Raw genomic sequence first — 25,166 nt, 5'->3', positions numbered from 1 at the left:
TGTGTGCCAGAAACAGAACAAATGAAGCTGATGATAGTAACTGAGAAAACGAAATATTGGACTTTGCTTAGATCTTCTTTGTTGTTGTGTTTTTTCTGCTGCTGCCACATTCGAGGGTGGGAGCGTCTCCACCGTTCGCTGCACCAAACTTGCTGCACCTCCCAGTAAGAACGAGACAGACGGGGCATTTAGTAAAAAACATAGCTACTAATGCTGAAGGGGCGATGGCGTCTGTTTTTATCAGAAGTTATTAATTAAATTAGTTAGGGCTGTTTTTTTTTTATTTTTTTATTAATGATTTTACATATCGAAACAGAAAACGAATCATTAACTCTTGGTTAATTAAAACAGTGCAGTTTCTTTTAATTATATATGATGAACATTTTTAAATCTTTTGATTTTAGACAGTTGGGTGGATAAAGTCTTTCCATATTAGACTATTTTTCTGTGTTAACCGACAAACTATTAACTGATTAATGAAGGAAATCAGGTGCATGGCTGAATTAAATTTGCTAAAATGGATGATGATGATTCTGTAAAAGCTTCTCACAAGTGAGAAACACTAAATGGACATTTTTAGCAAAGCAGCTCCTTCTATAACAATATTTTCTGTTATATTTCATGCATATTTTCACACAGTTTCTTTCATAAGCTTTTGTAATTTAAATGTTAATGACCTGTTTTGCCCCGAGCTGGCCTCTCCACCTCTGCCTCCGGAGAGGGCAGATGATTGTTGCATTAATAGACCTGTGTGTCAGGCTGCCCTCAGCTGTAGGACGTGGTGTTTGGTGAGTGTGTGAGTCACCAAACACCCCCCTCCAGCTTTGAACTTCTCGTTTGTGACAAGGCCAAGCCTCCGGTCTTCATCAGGCGTTTTTAGCCCTTGCAAATCACCAGCATCATCTCTGGTGCTGTTTTAATCCATTGCAACAGCAGCACAGTATTTTCCTGCTCTGAGATTATCAGTGAAACAACTAACTCGGCTGATTTTCCTTCTCCGTTTTTCTGGCTGATTGACGCTGGAGGAAACTGCCACGGGCGCTGCAGCCAGTTTAAAGCAGAGATAAACTTTGCTGTTGCCTGTGCTCCCATTCATGATGGCAGCCTCAGTCAGCCGTGTCACAGTTGTCGGGGCATGCAGTTGGCAGCTGGCTGCTCAGTTTTGATGCAGTATTTGCCAGCAGCTGCAGTAATTTTCTGTGTTTGGACGCTCTGAATTCCTCTGGTGGGAGGATGGATACTGGACATGGTTCACAGCCCTGTTGCTGGGATTCAAGATCAGATTTTTTTTATGGCATCATGTTGGTGCCTGGTTATTCGGTGTAATTGAGATGGTAAAAGTAATGTCAGAGCAATGTAGCTTATGTTTTTTTAAGTTCCTCTTGTTCCTGTGTGATTCTTCTAGAGTGTTGTCAAACCTGCCTTGTTTAGTCTGGGTGAGTTGAACTCTGGTTTGTTTTCTGTTTTGGTGGGGTTCATCCAGGCAGGTCTGGTCTCGCACCAAGACCCTACAGAGCACGTGGTCTCAGTCTGACCTGACTCTACAGACGTTTGCTTATGTCCGGAACGTGCTCAACCTAAATCAGTGACTTCGCTATGGTACGGTTCATTTCTTCGTTTTTGTTTATGTGCAGCGATCGTCTCGAACAAACGTCCTACTTGGCGAATAGTTCGTTTCTTAAACTCACTTCATGTGGTAGCTTCACATGTTGAAATTGCAGCTTTGTGATTTGACAATTGTGAATCCTAGTTATTAGTGTCATTAGGCACTGCTGTGGTGTAAATTATGTCAGGCTCCTCGGCCTGCCCTCACCATATTTGTGTGCTGAATGATAGGTATTTGTGCCAGACATTGGTGCTGACAGAATGAGTCTCCTTTCACCACAGTCAGCTGTAGGAGCCAATTTGTTCCTTTGTCATATCAGTTTCTCCTGGTGACATTTAAGTCTGGACTGGATTGCTGCCATGAAGATTCATCATCATCATCTCTGTGCTAACTGTTGATGGCTGTCGTGGATGTTTCTGGCACGTTCTGACATCAGGTGTCAGCGGTAGCTGGTAGGTGCGGTCTTGTGAGGATCAGATTCCACCTGGAACGTGCCTCGTTCCACGTCACACAGGAGTACGTAATCCTCTTACAGACACAGGTGTTCCACTTGTACTTTGCGTCCTCGTACAGCATCTCTAGAGAGCCCCAGAGCCTGTTGGGTGTGTCTCTGCCATCCTGTCCAGATGCCTCAGTCTTTCCCTCTTCTTCCATCTCTGTATCTGCTCATGTCATTGATCCAAGCCACCAGCTGGTCCTGGGCTGGCCTCATCTCATTTACCCCCAGAGAGGAGCTTGTCTGTGGGCAGACGGCCCATTATGGAGATGATCCAGCAGCTCTTCGAGTTACAAATTAGCCTAAGATTCTCTGTAGGGCTCTCTGTCGCTCTATTTATCTTGCTGTTCCTTGCTTTTAGTCCGTGTGTCTGTCCCGTTTTTACCCCCACATCCTCCCCATCCCTTTGCAATATTCTCTGCTCGGCCCTTGTCACGACTATCTCTTCTATCTCCCAGGGGACAGGACTAACAGCATCAGAGGAACCTGCTTTCCTGATGCACTTCCTCTGTCTGTCCTGGCCATCTGTGGAGCTGCCAGCCCGGCTCTGCACTTTCTCCTGTGCGATCAATATCCACGCAGTTGAGCTCTGTGCTGCCCTGCTGGTCGTCCCTGCAGGCGGTGGAGCTCAGCCAGGCTGTAGCAGGGCCCTCGCCGGCCACGGATCTTTATTGTTTCTGGGGCTGATGGACCCTCCAGCCTCCCCACAGTATTGTCTAGTTTCTGGGACATACTGAAGCCTCTGTTAGTGCTGCGTATGCCTCCCTTGTTCCTTCTCTGGCTTGTCTGTGCTTCTCTCTCTGCCTGTAGCTGTGTACTGTTTTAGGACTGTTGACGCCGATTGTCCAAGATTAGCATCTCTCTTTGTCCAGGGTTAACGAGCTCTGTCATGTGTTAATCTGCCCGTCCCCAGGGGGCTGAGTTTCTCTGAGCCTGGATGCACCATGGGAAGGACGGGGTTAGGGTGTTTATAGGAAGGAGGGGTGGTGTGAACCCACACAGTGTGCAGAACTAAACCGTGTCGGGCTTTGGCATTACAGCGGTCCTACTCGCTTTTGCTGATTGGTGTCATTACAACAGGAAACTTGTGTTTGTATTTAGCTTCTTAATCTCTTAATTTGAGTTGAGTTTTCACTTGAGGACATTATAAACTCTTAGTGTGAAGCTCTAAATAGTCCGTAGGATTAGTGCCAGCCTCTCTGATCACATGGTTCAGTGATCCAGGTGTCTGTCACACAATCTGCTGCTCTCTCGCACACCAGCATCCGAATAAACAAGGAGACAGAAGCAGACGTGTTCCTTCCTCTCAGCAGGGCTTTTGTTCTGTCACAGTTTCTCTTACTGAGCATCTCACGATCTCAGAAGCTCACTGACCTACTGGAAATCACTTGTTAGGAATGACTTTGCCCTGTGCCATAAAGGAGTTAATTTAGCAGTCAGCAGGGGAGGAGACGGTTGTGTGTTCTTGTTGTGCCTCCATTGTCTTTAACAGGTAGGTAGTCCCAGCTTCAGTATCCATGTTGTTACAGCTTTATTTAGGGCTTTGTCTCCATGAGCGCACGTAGGAGGGACTGACTAGAACTGTAAATAAAATTTAAAATATCACAGTTTGCATAGATGAATGTTTAGTTTCAGGTCAATTTGTCTTTAAAATCTCCAGACATTACTTCATACTGTCCGACCAGCATGGGAGAAACTAAGAAAAATGTTTGTTTATCTGAGCTGCCTTCAGTTATCGCTGAGGATCAGCTAGGGGAGTTTCTTTGCCCATGGTTTTTCATTGAAGGCTTTAATCAGGAGTCTGAAGGGGCTTGGAGGATAGACTTAAAGACACTAATGAGGGCTGAAAAACACATCAGTCCTTCTGCTCGTTTTGCAGGAAAATAATTGAATCTATATGATTTGTTACAGAAAACATTCTCCTAAAAAGGTGCTCGGTAGTACAGTACAGGGCTTTTGATTGTTTTATTAGATATTACGAATCAATCTCTGTCAAGACACTAAACATGACTTTGAATATGTTAGCAATTGAGGAGAAGAATATATAAAGTACTGCTACTTAAAAATACAGATTCAATTATATGTATTGTACTAAGGCTGCATGAAATAAGGACATATACACACATATATTGCAGTTTATTAAGTTACTCTTACATGTTCACTATGTTCAGTGAGGCTTTAATTCCAGCCTCAGTTACTGTGTGACTCAGTGATTGCAAGAGTAAAGACCTGGCGGCGTTTGATTTGCACTCGTATCTAATGATAGACACAAACACCGTCCTTCATGGCAGCTTGTTTGTTTCGTAAACTTCCTTCATCCACTCTTACTTGTGTCCTCTGCAGGTTTCATATAAAGCCTGAGGGGAAGAGGTGTTTCCACCTCTGATTGTTTTGAATGTGCAGCTGTTAAAAGCACATTAACCGTGGATTGTTCAGCTCTAGTTTCTTCAAGCTGAGGAAAGTTGATAATTCAGCACTAATGAACCTCGAGGCTGCAGAACTGCTGGAACAAAACAAAAGCTGCACCAGTCTCAGTGTAGAAAGAGACTCTGGGTTGAATATTAGCCTGAGCATTGAGATGGAAGTCCTGCTCCTGTCTCTGACTCAGCCCTCCCTCCGTCTGAAGGGAATGTCACAGAGAACCACAGGCTTTGTTTGCAGTTTATTTGTGTGCAGGATAGAGGCGGTTTCCTGACCTCAGGTCGCGGCTGTTTGGGGAATGTGCGATCTCTGATTAGCATCAAGCTGATGGAGGCAGCGGCAGCTCTGGTAACATGCATTTAACTGGGCCATCCAACTCCCACACGTACATATTGTACACCCAGCATCTCTGTTCCTCTGTCCTGAACATGAGTTCGGTAACAACCAGCCTCTGATTCAGAAGCTGATTCTCTCACATTTAGACTAAAATTCAGTTCATTAAGTTCAGCGTGAATGATCGAGAACATTAACACAGACAAGACAAAGATGTTTCAGTGGAAGATTCAGAGTCGACATCAATCCTCAAATTAAAAGAGATCTCACTGAAAGTGATGTTAATGTTTCTTCATGTTAGATGATCTTTTCAGAAATGTCTTTGTGCTGCAGGGTTTGTGTCTTCAATGGATCGTGGATGAATTTAGTTCATAAACTCCTTTATCTAAGAAGCAGTAACATCAGACACAGAGAATGTTGGAAGAAGCTTCTTCTTAACAGCTGAACGTAAATCAGCTTTAGAACCAGAGATATTTTGGGTGTTGAAGGAAACAACTGATCAGGAGCCACCGTTTGAGATTCCACAGATGCTGCAGGTCACTGACTGAGACTCAGCTTCAGATCTCACTAATTTCTGATGTGGAAAATAGGTCAGTGAATAGTTTTTAATATTAACTAATGAAATGATCACAGGTTGAAGCTGGAGGGAAACCAGTGCACCACTTGTCTCCTGATTCAGTTTCAGTTCAGTTCACAATCGATTCATTACGACTTGATTCATTTTTATCAGATGACCACACGTGTTGCATATTCTCCCTCTCAGAATACTGAGAACTTAAATGTTTGTTTCCTTGAACATAAACCTATGTGATGTCCACATTTTAAAGACTTGTTTTCTTAGTGATACAGTTAAACTGCGTCACATCTTATTTGGGTTCAGATGCTTGTAGAGAAACCATCCCACGGAGATCATAAGGGACGGGGGTAGATGTGGTCTCAGTTTTAAAAGGTTTTGGCCCTGTCACTGCTGTTACATAACTCCCGAACATTAATGACAGAGTCCTAACGAGAAAGTTTATCGACAGGAGGGTTTTATTTGACATTTTTCAGTCTGTTACAAACAACTTCACTGATTGAGGAACTAAAATCTTTCAGCAGACTGATGGCGGCCGCTGCAGCTGTTAGTGTGTTGCTGGTGGTCTGCCAACATCAGACAGTAAATGAAACATGGTGCAGTGGGGAGCAGTAGCTCTACATCTTTACTTCTGATAAAAAGTTGGATTTTTTTACTGGTCCTGGTCCCTGTAGAACCCATGTTCCTGGATTTACATTGATGCCTCTCTGCCAGTTGCTGATAAACTGCAGATAAGTTCTGCAGAGCTGCAACAGTGAGGCAACAGAAAACGAACGAGTTATTTAAGTTTCAGACAGTTACAGGTTCTTAGATGTGAGAATTTCAGATTTTCTGCTTGTGTGTTGTAACAAATGGAATATTTTTGGCTTTTAAAACATTGGATGGACAACAACGGTCATGTCATTGCCTTGGTGATGCTCTGATGCTGATTTTTCATTTTCAGACATTAGTTAGACCAAAACATTCATCCAGAAACAAAATCTTATAAACTTATCACGAGTGACGTAACGAACAGGCAACAACAACTGAAGAGTTTCACTAACAAAGCATCATTTTGTTTGTTAAACTAAGAAAATACATGATTGAGTTGTGTGTGTGTGTGGATACAGATTGATTTATAAAATGGATGTATGCAGCGCAGACTGGAATGAAACCACTGTTGTGACTCTGAGTAGGTTGAAGGAACAATTTGAGGCCCTGTGCCAACGTCTAACAATTTGAATCGGACGTTCTTCCCCCTCCAGCAGAGAAGAATGACACACAAACTTAAACACGAAAAAACACCAAAGACCAAATTATTTGATCATTTTTAGTCCCAAGTCACAAGAAAAAACTGCGTCAGATCTGAGGCATCAGCTTAGGTACACATGAGCAGTGGAGCCGTGAGCAAAACAGTGGAGAAAAATCCACTTTTTCATCACCGACCCAAAACCGATCACCTACAGTTTATTTTTTTCATCCTGTTATAAATTCAGTCTCATTTTTCTGGCCTTGCCTGTGTTGAACCTACTTAACATTGTGTGGGTTTTGTGTGGCTCAATGCTCGTAGCTCATGTTTAAAGTTGACAACCTGACGAGGAATACATTACTTAGCTTTTCTTTATGGTTCCAGATGCTATTTTTATTGTCCAGGTGATAACAGGACGTCGCTGCTTACACTGATGACACAGTTTTTAGTTTTTCTACTTTGTGACTTTACATAACTCACCCTGCCACCCCCACCCCCCATTGCACAAACCTGCCATGTTACAGAGACATTCGTTAGGTCCTCTGTGATCCATCTGAGCTTCATGTCTGTAACAGACCAGTTACAAAAGCTCATTTCTTGGTATCTTTGCTGTTTCTCCCCCACTGCTTCCTTCACCCACAATCCTTCTCTGTGACTATTTGGAGTAGGCCCCCGGGACAGAAGCAGTGTGTGTGTACTTCTGTGTGTAGCTATCACTGTGAGGACCAGCTGAATTGTTATCCATTGGACTCAGGACATTGTTACAAAGTGAGGACAGAGTTAGGTTTTGGTTAGGGTTAGGATAAAGGTTAGGGTGAGGCAGTACAGTACAGTAGTAGATTAGCATGGTCTACGTGACCGTAGGGGGCTAGGGAATGAATTATATTATACAAAAATGTTTGTGTGTTTGGGAGTGTGGGATGGTTGGTCGGCTAAAGTGAGTATGGGTGGGTTGTTATAAGTAGTGAACACACACACACACACACACACACACACACACACACACACACACACACATTAGCCAGCAGCAGATTCACTTAACATTTATCTCAGTAACCAACACTGCAGCTTCTTGTTTCCTATGTATAATGACTTATTCAGAATAGACATGGTTGGCACACACACACACACACACACACACACACACCCTCAACACTGGATTGTACTTGAAGCAGAAAGGGGGTCAAAGTAGCAGCGTTCAGTTTAAATATGCTGATGACCTGATTATTCAAGAACTGCATGTTTGTGTCTAGACAGTGAGAAAAGCTTAGATCCCTCTGAGGAGCTGGATCCCTTCCAGTTATTGACAGTTTTGGCCTAAACATAGCAGTGGAACACACACACACGTTTTGTTTACGTCCCAGTGTGAGTATTAGAGGATGATGCCTAGGAGGATTATGTCACCTACCAGAGCTGGTTGCCCATCATTAGCTGAGTGCCCGAGGACTAATAAGTGGTATAATAATGATAATAATAATAGTAACAACAGGAATAAACTGCATTTAACTTCTAACACTCAAAATTTAACAGATAGTTTTCTTAGTGATTTTCCAGCACTGATAAGAAGCTCAGGTTGTATCGCGAGTAGATGACACATAAGACTGAGGAATGACCATTTAAAGAGTGTGTGTGTGTGTGTGTGTGTGTGTGTGTGTGTGTGTGTAGGACACTGCTCCTGTTGACACCCAAACCTCTGCTCCGTCCTCTTTGTGTGCCACTCCTGTGTTCTCGCTCACTGTGTGCGCTCATCGTTGAGGCTTGCAGGGAATGTGGAGTGGGATGCTGCTTGGAAGCTGCAGCCACGTGACTTGGACGCATTGTTAAAGCCAACAAACACATTTTTTCAGCATTTACAAAGTTTACAGTGAAAGAATCTGCTGAGCTGAAAACTCCCACTTGTCCACAGCCTGTAGAAGCAGCTATTGTGCTGTAGATTCTTTGGGTATAGGTTGGACAGCTGATAGATGCTGACCGTCTGCTCGGTCTGAGGTGTGTTGACCAGGAATTCCCCTCAGATGAAGCCTTAATTATTTCATACAGTGCCCGGTGTTTAAAATAAACTTGTTTTGAAACAAGCCTAATGTAGCTGACATAGCCATCTGTCTGGAATCAGCTGCTGGAAATGCAGCTCTCAGACCATTATGTCTCAGGTCACTGAATTCACTCTGGGTTGAAATAGTCAGTTTGTGTCAGCCGTGTTGAAGCCTTGGCAGGACCAGAAATTGTGTTGCAGAGGATTCCCCACAGGCAGTCCTGTCTGATGATGAACTTAATGACAAAGCCATCCTGCATAATGCATTTCAGGTCAATTCACATCAGATTGATAATGTATAGGTGGAGGGCAGGGACGTGATCGGAGGAAGTGGTGAGTAATGTGAAACCACCTTCAGCAGCTTGTCGAGGTGCCAATGAACCAGCAAAACATTGAATCCCCAGCTGCTTCAGAGAAGCTGCTTAGTCGTTAAAAGAGAAATCTGGAGTTTAGCCTCAACGCTCCGTGGCCGAAATGTGTGAAATTGCATAAATGTGGAAAAGGAAGAGAATTTCTCAGCAAAATTACCCATAAAGAGAAGAAGAAGTGATTATTGAATAGTTCCTAATTTAATAAACTTGTTTCAGCTTTACTTTGTCCAGCAACATTACAAATATTCTGCACCTTTAAACCTGTGTTATTAATAACTCTGATTAAATGTGTGTCTGTGTAATAGCAGCTCACTCAATCAGTTAGAATAACTGCCTTCAGTCTAATTAGGTTTAATCAAAACCTGTAATAGGATTAGTGGGTTGAAGATGCTTTAGTTGGGAGTGCAGCAATAATGAGGGAGGAGCTGCTGTAACACACACTCCTGTAAGAACATTTTCATATCTGTCCTGAATTTCTCTGACTTTTCTTTGTGAGGTTTGTTCCAAATAAGATTTTAATTTGTGGTTAAAAATACTAAAGACACAAGTTTAAAAAAAATAGTAAATTGGCACTATAAAGATTCCTTAAAGAAAGCTGCTGGGTCAGTGGAACGTTAACCTAAAGAATTCTCCACCATCATTTGGCTGCTGAAACAGTTAAACTGTGCTGATGGAACTGAAACCACCCCCTCACCTCCAGTTTCTGTGGGGAGCAGAAAAAAAGTATTTCTGCTCTGGTTTGTAGCCTGTTTATGCTCAGTGCTGACGGATGGTCCTAATGACGCAGAGCCTGAGAGAGAAGTCCAATCTCACAGCTGTCTGCAGGAGCTGCAGGAGAGAGAAATGTTCCTCTGGCTGTGGCCGTGCGATCGGGATTTATCACTTTGGAGAGTGGCGGTGAAATGAGCATCCTGGCCAGATGCTTCACTCTGCTGTGGGAAGAACATCATCAGTCTGGAAGAGAGACGAGGGGATGGGGATCGGACACGGTCTTATTTTCCGGGTCACTGCGTGGTCAAATTAGGTCACAGTGTTGATCACTATACCGGGTCAAACAGCGGTGTGCTCGTGTTGGAGACTTGCTGGTGAAGTACAAAGAGCTAAAGTCACAACTTGATGACAATTAGTCGTTCTGAAAGTCAGAAGCATCGTCCTGGGGCTAACTGTTCATTCTGTATTATAGTAAATGACACTCAATTAGTCTTCATAGCTGCTTCTGTTATCAGTAACCCTCCTTCTCTGCACATCTGGCTGCAGATTTCCTCTTTGTCGCCATCTTTCTGTCTGAGTGCCTGATGTTTAGCAGTTGTGATGGAACATTATGTAGATCCCTACCTAATAGCTGTGGAGCCCATATAATGTCTGAGGGGTTTGTAGAAAAACCCTGTCCCTCCCAAAAGCTGGGACTAGTTGGTACATAATTAAACCAACTGTTCACAGCTAGTTTTTAAAACCTTTTGTGACCGACGGGTCCTCTGTGGTGGGTCAGGGTGGCGGCCTGTTGCACGAGCTGTGTCGTTACAGTATCTGTTCTTTCACTATTTGGAAGACATGGACATTTTCTCTCAGTTTCTCTCTCTCTCCCCCTCTGGCCATGCTCAGCTGCTCTGGCCATCTGTCCAAATGCAAACAGAGAACAGAGGGATGGAAGGAGAGCATGAGCGGTGGGGGGAGGAAAGACATCGAGGAGCGGTTGGGAGCGGAGAAAGAAAGAAGGCCCTTTGACATGCAACATTCAGTTTGGAGGATGAGTAAAGCGACGAGCAGAGAAGGAAAGAAAGAGGCAGAGTGCAGGAATTGTTTCCAGGAAGCTAGCGGCATAAAGATGATGTCTGTCCTCTTCTAGAAATAGTGTGAATAACAGTGAGTGTGTGTGCAGGTTTAGGTCAGTGGAAACTAAGATGACTAGTGATGTCTAGCTCTTAAAGCCAGTAGTGAGCTCATTTTACGTCTTGTTTTCCCTGACTCTTCTCTCGCTGTTCCCATGCTCCTCAGGCCAAGCCTCTTCCTCTGGGCTGGCCCCCGCGTCCCCGACTGCACAGCAGCCTCCTCACTCTGTTTGTAAACTTCCACAAGCTTCCTGCTACTCCCCCCTCCCTGGTAAAAAACATTTCCTGCTGTCCTTCCACCTAAAGTAAAGTCAAAATAAGAGACACTTGACGATGTATGACAGCTCATATTACACATGATTGCTCCCTATCAGGCCTCATGTGCTTCACGTCCTCAGATGCTCCATTTATGACCCATGACTCAAACTGTCTTTGGGTTTTTTTATTGTTCATTCCTTGACCCACTTAGCAAATGCATGCAAGCCCGTCCCCACCTCACCCTACTGTTCTTTTTATATCCAGAGCCTCACAGTTGGCTTTGTCCTTTTGTCCATGTGCAGATTAAAAAGTTAAGCGTGTGTTTTCATTATTAGTGGTGGTATATACATAGTGTGTGCAGTTTGCGTGCTAAAGCGTTTTGCACTCCCTTAAGAGTACTATTCCAGAAAACTAGTCTTCCACACTAGTGACTCTGATGCCATTTTGTACCAAGGAGGGAAAAAAGACGCCGGCCCACCAAGTGTGTCCCTGAGCTTTTTAGTGTCACAGAAGGGACCGTGTGCTGCTGCACTGCAGCTGCCAGTGACATTAGTGTTCCTGCTGTAGACATGTTGTCCTCCTCTGTCCCTCCTGAGACATCACACACATTCAGCTCACTAGAAAATATGTTGATTTTATAGTTTGTCCTAAAGTTTCACTCTGAAGCGGTGATTTTCTTTTCTGTGTTTTATTGTCCTATATGAGCTTGAGTCCTCTTACAGGCGTGAGCAGCAGTTCAGTCTCCTACTCAGTATATTTGTACATCCTGTTCACTGTGCCTGCTAAGTCCTGCGTATACAGATTTCTCTGTGTGATGCTTTATCTGATTTCGAGGCATAAAAACATTCCTGGTGCTCTGTCTCTTGATGGCAGAGGCCGCAGTCTGCTTTTCATATCTTGTCTTGGTGTTATCTGACTGTGCTGTGTATCATCCTGTCTCTCTCACTCCAGACCAGACCTCACTGTCTTCAGAACGCCTGTAGACCTGTGACCATCCTGTGAGAGCTCAATCAACCAGCCGTGCCCAGCAGAGACGGATCACTACAACTCGAGGGGAGATGAAACCGGATGGGGTTGCCACGGTGGCACTGGAGCCAATGGAAACACTGGAATCCAATCCTGGAAATGAGGGAGCTCCAGCTGTGGGACAGGAGCCCAACCAGACTGCCAGTCCAGCAGAGGAGGAGATGCCACAGCACCCTGTAGGAGAGTCAGGCCAAGGGGACCTCCAACCACAACAGGTCAAGGAAACCCCAGCTGCCAAGACCAACAACAAGACCTCAGCAGACTCCAAAGCTAAGACGACCAACAAGGCCACAACCAAGACAAAACCAAGCACCACCAGTGCAACCAAGACCACATCTGGCTCGCGCTCCAACACATCCCAGAACCGCCTCTCAAACGGAGTGTCTAAGCCTCAGAGCAACGGAGTGGCTAAAAAGACCACACCTGCTCCTGAGAAGAAGAGCAACCCAACCCCAGCCAAAAAAACAGCAGCTTCCAACAAAGTGGGCGAGAAGAAAGCCACAGGGGCTGCCCCTTCCTCCAACAGTGCAAAGCCGATGACCGGAACAGCAGCAGCCAAGAAAACCACACCCACAGCTGCTAACGGTGTCAAAACCAGCAGTACTGCAGCTGCTGCTAAAAAGCCCCCAGGTTGGTGAAAATGTCATCGCAGGAATAAAGGTTAAGATTAGTGCAAGTGTAGTTCAGGAAAATCAGAATGTAGGGAATGTAGGGAGCACAGCTCTAATGATGAGTGTTCATTAGCGGATATTAGACATGCTACAGTGGTGCTCCAAATGCATGTGCTCTAAATCCTTTAACATTGTGTGTTGACTTCTATCTGTAGCATATATTATGACATCACACTGTTCTTATTGTCTCTCTCAGCTCCCAAACCTGCCTCTGCAACTCCCACCAAGCTGAACTCTGCAGCCTCACCCAAGCCTGATAAGCCTCCTGCATCCAAGACGACCAGGTAGGTGTGACACTGGTGGAGCACCGAGGCCTCACCTGGGCTGGAGTCTCAAGCTGATTTCTGTGTGTATTCAAAGAGTCACTCCTCTTTGCAGAAATCCTCCAGGCAGAAACCTTCTAACTTTTTCTAATGATTTAAAAGCACATTAGCAAATTTGCAACAGAACAGCTGCAAATAAAGAAATAGATAAAAACTGCAGGCGGGAGGTTCAGTGTTGTCGGTGCCAAGTGGGAAGCAGTTGGTTCAAAAGGCTTCACTTGGCTACAGGTTCAAAGACGACCCTGTTTACGAAAAAACACCCTGGAGGAAAGGGGGACAATGATCCTCCACATAGAGACGTGGAGGGGCCGGATAGAAGTAGGCCAGCGACCAGCCAAAGTCAGAACAGGCCCTAGAGGAACGCCTCGCAGGGCTTCACCAGAGCAAGTCTTACACAGCGTCATTAATAAAACACGCTTTAGAGAGAGGGAGGGGGGCAGAAGACACTCTTAGTGTTTTGGTTGTGTTTTGTCTGTGTTTCTATGCACCGGTGTGTGTTTGTGTGTAATCGGGTCACCACGTGTTCCTCACCTGAGTCACACTGTGTGCATGGTGCCCGGTCCTGCGGTGACTCTGCGAGAGACTGAAGGGGGGTCTTTGTGTGAGACAGTGAGAATCATGATCAGATAACAGATTTTGGGAGTCGGACAGTTGAAGCAAAAGCGTCTTTCTTCCACGGTTACATCACCACGTTGGTATCTGTGTGTTCCGACACTGATACGACCATTTATAGTGAACTGGTTAGAACGAACAGAGACTGGGACAAAAAACAGACTCATTCAGCTCATGTAAAGTAAATTTAGAGCAGTGATTGTGACTGTGGTGCAGTATAAATAAGTATTCTCCTTCTCCTGCTGAGATGGAATTAAAGTACTACAGTATTTCTTACTCTATTTACCTACTACATTTATCTGACAGCTTCAGAAACTTTACAAATTACATCCAGCATATACTGTATGTTGTATATGTATGACACATATATGATGAGTCTGAAAGATCACAGGTGAGGGGAAGTGAGTCATTATACACAGAAATGTTTAATCCAGGATCTGAATTAAATTGTAGTTTGGTCTTGATTTGGACCAGAATCAGCCTGTTTAGTAAGTGATAATAAAATCTGTGTTGATCTGACTGAGCCAGTATCAGCACCTGTGCAGTACATGTGATGTGCAGGAGGAGAACAGAGGACACATCGTGGACATTTTTCATACCACCCAGTTTTTCAAACTAACAATACAAACACACTAAGTTGCCCCCCTCCCTCCACAGTGTGCGTGCCAATCAGCAGTGGGATTGTGGAGATTACTCTCAGATTACAGCTTATTCAGTGGTTGATGTGCAAACAGCTCATTAAAACGTATTACACAAGGGTTTTAGGTAATCACTAGTGCTGTGCAGCGTGCTCACACTGTCACAGTGATTTCTTTATTAACCACAGACAACTTTTACACCTTCATGGTCACCAGAGTAAGTTTGAACATTGTAAACTCTCTTTATTTGATCACACTGTGCCCATGACTCTGAGAGCAGCTAGCAGTGGTGCAGCTGCAGACGAAGACAGCTCCAGATGAACCTGAGAGGATGGAAATCCGTTTCAGTTTCAGTTTGTCATGTTTAGTTTTTATGCATACATGTTTCCATTGGAAATGGCTGCACGTAAACAGGTGTGTCAACATCCAAATGTCTTCACTGAACATCTTTGCACACACTGCATGACTCACATTTGTTGCTTAACACCAGTTGGGAGTCTAAACATGTTTAGCTGGGTGCTAACACTAATAAGCAGAGCAGGTCGCAATCAAAAACACCGAGGAATAAGAAAGTGGGCAGTGTTGAGAGTGAGTGTTAGAGAAGCCCTGCTATATGAATCCCCAGGAGAGAAGTAGAACCATTACTGACAATAGGCTCATCTGACAGCACCGTGTACGCCTGCAGGCAAACACACATTCAAGTGTGTGTGTGTGTGTGTGTGTGTGTGTGTGTGTGTGTGTGTGTGTGTGTGACGAGCTTTGACAGGCCCATAAATTTCTGCTTTAATTAGATTTTGCCCTTTCCCTGCTTCACTCAGTCCTTAACTCGGCCCGGCCATCGGCACAGAGACACACCCGGCTTCCCCTGCTGCTGTCACGCACGCACGCCCTCCCCTCCCCTCCCCGGTGGGTTTATCAATTTACTCAGTGTTATTCTCAATTGATTTAATTCCATCTGCAGCGGGTTCCAGTTATCAGACAAATAAAAGTGCAGAGCAAACACAGGTTCACTAAGTGACATTAATCTAATTTAAGGTCACTCACAAGTGTTTTGTTCAGCTGGAGGTTTTAGCCAAATTAAATTTTTACTTGTTGCTGCCAGAGGCTCGTTGTTACAGCTCATGGCTGCTTTTTTGACATTTTGCACAACGAACCTGTTTTTAAAAAAAATTTACGACGTCTACTTTAAGTAGAAAGAAGCGTTTTCTCTCTAACACCAAGCTCTACAGATGAACACACGTAACGGAGGGTTATTTGTGATAGGTGGGATATGGGGCTAGGGAATGCATTACGTTAATGAGTGTCCTCACAACTATAGAGCGACAAGCATTTGTGTGTTCGTGCACCTGCTGCTTGAGGCTGATTGCCCGCTGCACGCAGCCTGTGACAGGAAACGTTTGAGCCTGATTAGTGTAGAAATGATTATGGTTTATTTGAACGTCACTTCTTTGTTTATCAGCCTGTGTGCCTGAGCCAGTTCTTGTCTTTGTTGGGCAGCTGTGATGCCGGTTCGTGTACAGTTCTGCATCGATAATTAAAGACTTGTAAGCAGCCTGCAGACTGCCCCGCAGGACTGTGCAGCACATGGTGCATTAGTTGCAGAATACACAAGAGGTGCTGCAGTGTCTGGACATGATAGGAGCAGCATGTAATTAGAATGCAGATCATGTGTTTGTTTGCCGCTAAGTTACTCCGGTGGATGTGGAGGGGAAGGGAGAGGGGCTTCCTGGACACGTGGTGTGTGTACACGTGCCGCTAAGACGTCCTTTCCCACCTGCCCTGCTGCCTGCATGCTGCAGAGGGGAGTGAAACAAAAATGGTGGCAGTGATGCGTGGAAGCTACACGGCTAAATAAGTCATGTCCCCGCTGAGCGCCCGTCACTGGTGCCAGAGAAACATGCAGAGTGTGAGGGCTGTTCTGGCAGGGAGTGTGAGATGTGTGAGAGGAGGTGGTGAAGAAGAAGAAGAGGAGCAGAGAGAAGGTTTGACCTTTTGTCGAAAGAGGACAGAGTGAGATCTCAGGCCAGAGATGATGGGACAAGCTGACTGTTCGGGGATCAGGTGGTTTTCCATCAGTATCCCATGTTCCCACATCAGTCATGCTGTTTTCCTCATTGATGGCCCCTCAGGGATGATACAGTTTTATTGCAGTGGCTTGAATGCCCTCTTGATGATCTCACACATTATTGCTGCTGTGATGGTGCGTGTGTGTGTGGAGCAGTAGTCCAACACTGATGTGTCCAGCATGAAGCAGACGTCATGTTGCACAGGCTGTAAATCTCCCGTCCTGCTCTGGGTGTGGTCAGAGACTCTGTGATGCAGTCGTCTGCTGCCGAGTTATCAGGGAGCAGCCGCAGAGGCAATTACTAAATGGATTTAGTGGAAATGAGTCGAAGGGAGGGACGGAGGCGTATGTGTGAGACAAAGGGAGGGTGTGTGTTCAGTCAAGCTGCAGACGTGATGGATGTTGGAGGAATTGTTTTCTCTGTTCAGACCCGATATTAACTGCTTTATTTTCCTGCACAGTGAAGTGCGTACAAATATTAAAGCTATAGTTCTAACTGCGCCCCCTGTGATTAATGTCAATATAATGAAACACTAATACATGTTGTCAACACTTAGTGATGTTTTATTGGGTTGTTAATATTTTGTGGTTTTAGAGATGACAGAAATACAGACCTTGTAATCTCACACACTTAACTATGTGTAGCGCCCATTCAATCAGGATCCAGAGCACAGCGACAGACGATCACATCACCAGTCATGACTCAGTTCTGTTCTGATGTTTGTGCGTTGATGGTTTCTAAACTGCCACACATGCTCAGATTAGAATGAAATCGAAGCTGCTGGTGAACAAGAACGTCATTTGTGTGATATTCAAATCAGTTTCCTCACAAACGGCTGGGTACGATTTTTTACCTTCCACTTCATGGAGAAACATCAGTTCCAGACAAGCATTCTGGTCTCTTCATCTGCCCCGTCTCTGCTGACACTGTTATTTTTACCGGCTGTGAGCAGCCGGCGCTGAACAATAACATCAGACAATATGTGCAGAGAAACCACGAGTCCTGATCTGAGCGTTCTGCCAGTGGTCGTACAGCCACAAACCGAATATAAAGCAGATCTAGGACCACTTATGGAAGTGGATCAGATCAAGTTTGGTTTGTTCATACTGAAGAGAACACAAATCAGATCCAAGTCACAATGGAGCCACTTTAGCTGTGGTGTGACCGTAGCTCTACCACACATGGTTCCTCTCAAGGTTCCTTGGGAAGGGAGAAGTGACAGCCAAACTCCTCAGTCACACTCAGACTGTCTGAGGCCACTTTGAACAGCATGAAAATCCTGTGTCTGTATTTTTGGTGCTTAATTTAAACCCCATCATCTTTAATTCACTGCTTGTCTTGAGAAGAGGGAGGTCCTTCCACCACCCACAGTATTTGCTGCTGCAGAGAAGATGTCTGCCTCACTGTCTGCATGCTGCTTAACTCCTGCTCGCTCATGTTCCCTTTTCATGGTGCATCTCATTATTTAAATCGCAGCCTAACTCCTCTTATATTAAAACAAAAAAGCACCGGCAGGCACAGCAAGCGCCTGCAGCAGCTAACCTTCAGTCATCTGATTTTATCAGCTTCACTGCTTTTCAGGGCGTTGTGTTGAGCTTTTACTTTAGACTTAGTTTCTAGTGTTGTTCTCTGAGTAAGGCCTGTGGTCAGACATGAACACTGAACACTACAAGCTCCCTGTCGAGTTAAACATAGACGCAGAGTGACAGCCTTTAAACACTACAATAACTCTTTAAGTCTTCTGTGTCATTTAGCTGACAGTGAGCTTAATTAGAGAAAGAGTGGAAGATTAAAATAATTCAAGCTTCATTGATTCACTGTATCCAGTGTTGTTAAACAGCGTCTAATCAGAGAACACACAAGATATCATTTTACTGGGCTCTGGGCTCCTAAACACTGTGCACAATGTTTTCTCGGATAAGACACTGGTTTAAGATAATGTGTAATCGAATGAAAAATGAAAAAATCTGGCTTTTCTCTCTTGCTTCTCTGTCATCTCAGTAGCCTGGTTAATTTCCATAAAGTACTCCTGACTTTTTGGATTATCCACACTCCTTGTATCAGACAGATTATTGTTCATCTCTTATTCAAGTCTCTACATCCGAATTTTCTTTTACCTCTACACATCACTGTGTTCTTTGCCATATGTTATGACGCTTCTGTTACAGAAAAGCAGTTCAAGTTGCAGTTCAAAGATTTGGTCCTGCTTTATTTTACCACTGTGCCATCTGCTAATCATTTCCACCTCTGTGTTTTTTATACCATCTCTATAAAAAGATTACAAGAAGGATTTAGTTTTGCTACAACAATACCAGCACACTTACTCATAGTCATCAGCAAAAATTCTGGTTTTCCAGTAAACACAGTCTCTCCCCACATTCAGAGAGGTGAGTCTATCTGTGGTTTAGTCTAGTAAGAGTTTTTTTTATATCAGTAAAACTGCACAGACATGTATTGGTAACACACCTTTCACTGCCTCAAAGCCAGTTCTCAATGATGTGGATCAACTGTCAAAGCTTGTTTAAACTCCCGACGTGACCACACCCTCACGGTGCTGCTCCCTGGCTTTAATGTCACCGACCTGTCTTCCATTGCATTTGCCAGGTAGCTGCAGAGCACACACTACTTCGCTGCCCTCACACAAAGGGCATGCTTTAAACACAGCCCTGGGGGATTTGGATTAGTTATTTTTGTTCTCCTTTCAGTATAAAAGATTAACATGGTCCCAGCCATCTTCCCTCCACCTCCCTCCCATTGCCTGCTCTCTTTCTGCCAGGACTAACGCATTTCTTAATTTAGAAACAGGCAGAGCAGCGCGGGCCCAGGAGATGGTACACCACAGTCTTGTCAGGACGACTAGATGTAGGTTACTTTGCTCAGACATGACATAGAAGTCAGCTTCTAGGTTAGGCAGAGTGATGCATCCCACCCTGAATGTCATTCCCTTGTGGGGACGTGGAATAGACGAGACTTTGTGTACAGGGTTGACGGGGATCAGGATGCCTCTATGGGGTCTTTCATGACTCACCTTACAATCTGCATCCCTTCAAAGCCCCTCGAGAGAGAGAGCTGGGCCTGTTGTGACCAACATTTCAAATTCTGATGCAGTTTCTGTGACATGTCGTCCAACCACGAAGGCGGGGTGCCGCAGAGATGGGCACATTATGACTCGCTTAGCTCACAGGCTGCTGTATTGAGGCATCCGCCCTCTTGTATCAGGAAAGTACAGCGGTTGATGCCACATCAGCGTAAGGATATTTAGGTCAGGGCCTCAGTTGCTTGTGCGTTCATTAAGAGCTGTATGGCTTGTGTTTTTTTAGTGTATCCTCAGGCAGTGACTTTAAAGTCTTGGTCCCTGTCACAACCACTCTAAGACATTTACAGTGCAGAGCTGACCAGCTCATGGTTGGACTGATGTTTTCCCCAAGCTGTGAGTCAGCTTCATTTAATCTTCATCCGTTCTGTTTTGTAAGAGGGAAATCATCATCATATGGCGTCTCCCAGGGATGTTAAATGAGTCTGCGATTCTTGACTTAGAAAGAACATACACACATTTGTTGGCCCCAAATCTTTCTGCTGTGCTGTGTTTCATAACATCTTCTTTTTCTTATATTTCAGACCGGCAACCGGCACGACAGCATCGTCTCGTCCAGCCACAGGCTCAACCCGACCACCCACTGCACCCAAGAGCTCCCCAGCTGCACCTAAACCTGCCACCCCTAAAACCTCCTCCACCACTGCCAAGCCTGCCGCCTCCAAACCAACCTCCACTACCCCCTCTGGTGGCAAAGCTCCAGCATCACAAACATCCAGAAACATAACCCCTGTGAAGAAAGGTAAAAAAATAAACGTGTGTATGTATAAACTAAAAGGGGGGCATAGAGCTGGAAGGGGCTAAATTTAAGCAGAAAACACAAAACCCACAAAACCCATAACTGATATCAACATCATAAACCTCCAGAACTCTGTGATAATGTACGACATGTTTTGGCTTCAGCTCTTCAGTCTAAACTGCTTCACGTTCTCGTATCGCTGCAGATGTGATTCTAATACTAATAACGTTTTTAACTTTGCCCTGTTCTTCCTTCAGATGTTACCAAACCAGCCACCTCAGCAGCCAAAAAGCCAGCAGAGTCTCCGCTCACGAGACCTTCTTCTGCAACAAAGTCCGCAAAACCTGAGACCCCCAAGTCAGCCTCCACCTCTGTCGCCAAAAAGCCTCCTGTTAATAAGGCTGCAGACACAAAGACGCCCAACCGGTCCAAAACGGAGAGTAAACCCACGACTTCCAAGACTCCTGGTTCGAAAACAGCTGCAGCCAAGACCTCCAGCCCCAAGAAAACTGTGGGCAGCAGCACTCCCACTCCTGTGAAGCGTGGCCCCAAACCTGCAGCAGAACCTGCGAAGGAAATTGCTGCTGCTGTAGCCACTGCTGCTGCCATCGCGACAACTGCTGCTGCCATCGCGACAACTGCTGCTGCCATCGCCGGGCCACAAGAACCAGAACCTGCTGCTGCAGCACCAGTAGGAAGTTCAGAGCCCAAACCAGAATCAGTCTCTGCACCTGTGTCAGAATCAATTCTAGAACCAGAACCTGTTCCAGAACCGACACCAGAACCAATACATGAATTGACACCAGAACCCATAAGAGAACCAACACCAGAACCTGTTCGAGAACCGACGCCAGAACCCCTAAGAGAACAAATATCAGAACTAGTTCGAGAACCTACGCCGGAACCAGTACATGAACTGACACCAGAACCCATAAGAGAACTAACACCAGAACCCGTGAGAGAACCAACACCAGAACCTGTTCGAGAACCAACGTCAGAACCCCTAAGAGAACCAACACCAGAACCCGTACGAGAACTGACGCCAGAACCCCTAAGAGAACCAACACCAGAACCCGTACGAGAACTGACGCCAGAACCCCTAAGAGAACCAACACCAGAACCCGTACGAGAAGTGACGCCAGAACCCTTACGAGAACTGACACCTGAACCCTTACGAGAACCAACACCTGAACCTCTACGAGAACCAACACCTGAACCCTTACAAGTAACGACACCTGAACCCTTACGAGAACCATCACCAGAACCTCCACGAGAACTGACACCTGAACCCTTACGAGAACCATCACCAGAACCTCCACGAGAACTGACACCTGAACCCCTACGAGAATTATCACCAGAACCTCCACGAGAACTGACACCAGAACCCCTACGAGAATCATATTTACACCAGCTGAGAGAAGTATCTCCAGAGCCCCATGAAAACTTCTCTTACCCATCAGCAGAACCAGGTCTAGAAGTGGCACCAGTCCATGAACCAGCCTCCAATATTCCCTTATCAGCCCAACTGAACCTTTTCGAATTCGAAGAGTCTGCCAATGACTCAGTTCCTTCCCTGGGAACAACTGTCATGTCTCCTCCTTGTTCTCCTCCAGGCCCAGTTTCTCCTGTCAGAGAGCCACAGAATGCCTCCTGTCTGTTGAACACAGAGGTCCAGGCTGATCCCTGGGACAGGAACCAGCTCGTGGCCTCGTCTGGCATCACTTCCCAGATCACAGACTACTTACAGACAGAAGAGGACAAGGAGGATAAAGAACACCTTGAGGCACAGGAGACAAGGGAGGAGGAGGAAGAGGAGGAAGATAAGGAGAACTTGTTCATGTCGACCTCCCCAGCTCTGTCTGCTGCGACCTTTAACCTGATGGCTCAGCCTCATTTACTGGGAGCCTCGACCATGGACGAGTTTGCCTGCAGAGACCTTATCTCCCCTCATGAACAGGAGGAAGCTGTGGAAAAGGCCGATGAGGAGATCAATGAGGACGATGACGAAGAGGAGGATGAGGATGAAGATGAGGAGCAGAGGAGATTAGGCCATCAGCCTTCATCAGTGATCACTGATATGAGCATGTCTCAGCCCTCAGAAGAGTTCCAAGTTCGGTCCGGTGGGTTTGGTGGCTCGGCAGCCTGGCCCGGGGACGACCTGCTGTCTGGGATGGACTCTGAGGACGTCAGCAGCTGCACCAGCAGTCGGCAGCAGGGAGTCTCCGACCTCAGCAGCACCCAGCACACCGCCATCCTGGAGGGCACCCAGAGCTCAGACGCCCTGGTTGACTCCAGCCTCCGGGGTTCTGAGGGAGACGGGAACCTAATGGGTTCTCCCAATGTGGAAACCCTGGCCAACGAGGAAGAGGACGAGGAGGAGGACGAGGATGAGCGGGTGGATGATATGGACCTGAGCTCGGAGAGAGTGGAGGAACATCACACGGCGTTCCAGCAGCAGGAACACGACGAGGAGGAGGATGAAGATGTAGAGATGCACAGCGAAGGTGTGACAGAGAGCTGCGGGAATGTCGACGAAGATGACTTCAACGAGGAGGAGCGTTTAGACAACCTCAACCACTCCGTCCCTCTGACGTGCATGCCCCCAGTCTCGTCCTCCTGGGGCCAGACCAACCCCTTCTGTGACACCTGGGCTCAGCCAGCGTCCCTGCTATCCGTCTCCTCCCCCAGTCCTGTGTCCGACCATGGAGCAGCTGAATCTGAAACCCCCACCCAGTCTCCTGCCCAGGCCTGTTTGGACAGCGGTGCCCCATCTTTTGCTCCTCAGTCAGAGCAAGAAGCCCAAAGTTCAGCTCCCGAGGAGGCTCACGACCTCCTTGCTCCCCCGGCTGTGGGTATGTCTCAGTCCAGCACTTTGAGCGGCACCGCTCTGGCCGCCCGCAGCAGCAGCGAGACGAGCACGCCTGAGGAACTCCGTGACTACGACAGCAGCTCCGGGGTGGAGTCCCGCTCTGACAAGCAGCAGACACCAGTACCTGCATCAGTCCAACCTGATATGGATCAGGACCTGGGTATCCACCTGGAGAAAGGTGATGGAGAGGAGGAGGAGGCTGAGACGCTCCCGGCGGACGAGATCCTAGGAACCGGCCCTCCAACAGCTCCGGCATCTGCCCCGTCCTCCCCCTCCACCTCAGGAGACGAGGCCAGCGACACAGAGGGTGAGATGCAGATAAACGACCCGGATGCACCCATGACAATGGATGAGAGAGCTGGATTTGAAAGTCCCCCTCCCACCTGTAATCTGCCTGCACTGGAGGAGGATGAGGAGGCGGCAGACAGACACGCCGGAGAGGGTGAGGAGGACGGTGGTGGAGTAACCCCTCAATCGGCCAACTCCGTGGCTTCTTATGGCTTCGACTGCACCACTTCTAACTCCAACGCTCACTCCATGGCTGAGAGCTGTGGGAAGAGCCCCGGGATCTTCTCCCTGGAGAATGAGGAGCAGCTGCCAGAGGAGGCCAAGGACCCCTCCCTCATCAAGGAGTTGACCCTGCCGTCATCTGCTGCCGCTGCCCAGGCTGAGGACCTGCTCGGGGCACCTGTGGACCTGATGCCTTTGGGCCACCCTGCAGACCTCTATTCCAGTCTGGATGAACACCGCTACATGCTGGGGGGGAAGGTCGCAGCAGAGGAAGTTGATCCGCTGGAGTCCAGCCACCTCCTGGGGGCCCAGGAACCTGGAGACACCGGCGACCAGCCACCTTACTACTCCACCATATGTGATAAGACTGATAGTTTTCTGGCAGGTAATGTATAAGCCCCCCTCCCCGTTACCCCTGGAATGCACCTTTACCCTGCACCCCCCTTTACCTGTTGTTGGTTTTCTCTCCAGTTGGATTAGAACGGTTAGAAGAAAAAACGGAGGAAAAAAGATTTTAAAAAATGAACAAATGAGATGGAAAAAAGAGACTGTAGCAATTTTTAAATGAAGCCTCCTCTTTCATACTGTTACGGTCACGGTTCTGAGTGTACGGCTTAAACTTCTTTCTGTACAATAGCTACTACCATTTTCTAGTAGAATGTTCTTCTTAAGTAACACTGCATATTCTGTAGCCCCTGATGGGGTACTGACTGACTGGTCCGATGTGACTGAGCTTTTAAACCTTTAAAAAAAAAAGAAAAAAACAGGTGGAATGAAATGGACTCAGTATGTATTTATCCTACTGTTTTTACCGAACAAATGTCAATGAGTTCTTTTTGTTGTTCTGGTTTTGTATTTGTTCTTTTTTTTCTGTTGAGACCCGGTCCTCCCTAACCCTGTGTACACTCTTCATGTTCAGCAGCACCATAGCAATAGTCACATGCTTCTTTTTACAAGTTTGTGTTCTTGTTTCCAGACTTTTAGCTATCAAAATAAAGGCTAGATATTAACACGGCTCTTTGGCCCTTACAGATTTGTCGAGCTACAGTAGGTGTGGGAGTCTTAGATTGTTGCAGTTGGTGAAGTTTTTACTGTGTGCTTCAAGAGGTTCTGCGCTCTCTGCATAGGTTGTTAAGGTATATAACGTGCAGTCACGTACAGTATGTGTTTCAGGCATTTGGTTTTAAGTGGCGAAGCTTCAAGCCTCAGTTAGCTGATCATTTTTGTTCCAGAAGAGACTAACAGCTAGCCTATTATCTGTGTCCCACATCGCTCTCACAGCTTTACACTCGCTGAAACCTTTCATAGTGGGCGCTTGGTTTAATATTTCAACAGTATATTGCATGTTTAACTAACAAAAAGACTGTGTACTACCTTGAAGTTGAAACAATTCTACACTAGACATGTTCATGAATGAATGGTTCTTGGCACTAGGTTATCTTTCAAAATTCCATTAAAACATCATTGCAA

At 46.0% G+C, this 25,166-nt stretch overlaps 1 protein-coding gene across 2 annotated transcripts in view; it reads left to right on the top strand.

The window, feature by feature from the left end:
- wu:fb95e10 (microtubule-associated protein futsch) overlaps nucleotides 1-25,166 on the top strand; it is a 26,800-nt gene extending 1,634 nt beyond the window's left edge. The window contains exons 1-5 of one of the 2 annotated variants that reach the window (XM_026348240.1): nucleotides 3,365-3,594; nucleotides 12,100-12,804; nucleotides 13,042-13,129; nucleotides 20,103-20,320; nucleotides 20,575-25,166. In XM_026348240.1, coding sequence (XP_026204025.1) covers nucleotides 12,207-12,804; nucleotides 13,042-13,129; nucleotides 20,103-20,320; nucleotides 20,575-24,092 — 4,422 coding nt within the window. In that variant the 5' untranslated portion in view covers nucleotides 3,365-3,594; nucleotides 12,100-12,206 and the 3' untranslated portion in view covers nucleotides 24,093-25,166. Of the gene's footprint in view, nucleotides 1-3,364; nucleotides 3,595-12,099; nucleotides 12,805-13,041; nucleotides 13,130-20,102; nucleotides 20,321-20,574 lie in introns of those variants that run through there. The other variant, XM_026348231.1, reaches the window with a different exon arrangement.

The sequence above is a fragment of the Anabas testudineus genome, chromosome 8 (genome assembly GCF_900324465.2).
Source record: "Anabas testudineus chromosome 8, fAnaTes1.2, whole genome shotgun sequence".
NCBI lineage: Eukaryota > Metazoa > Chordata > Actinopteri > Anabantiformes > Anabantidae > Anabas > Anabas testudineus.
This window is presented reverse-complemented; position numbering and strand designations above follow the sequence as displayed.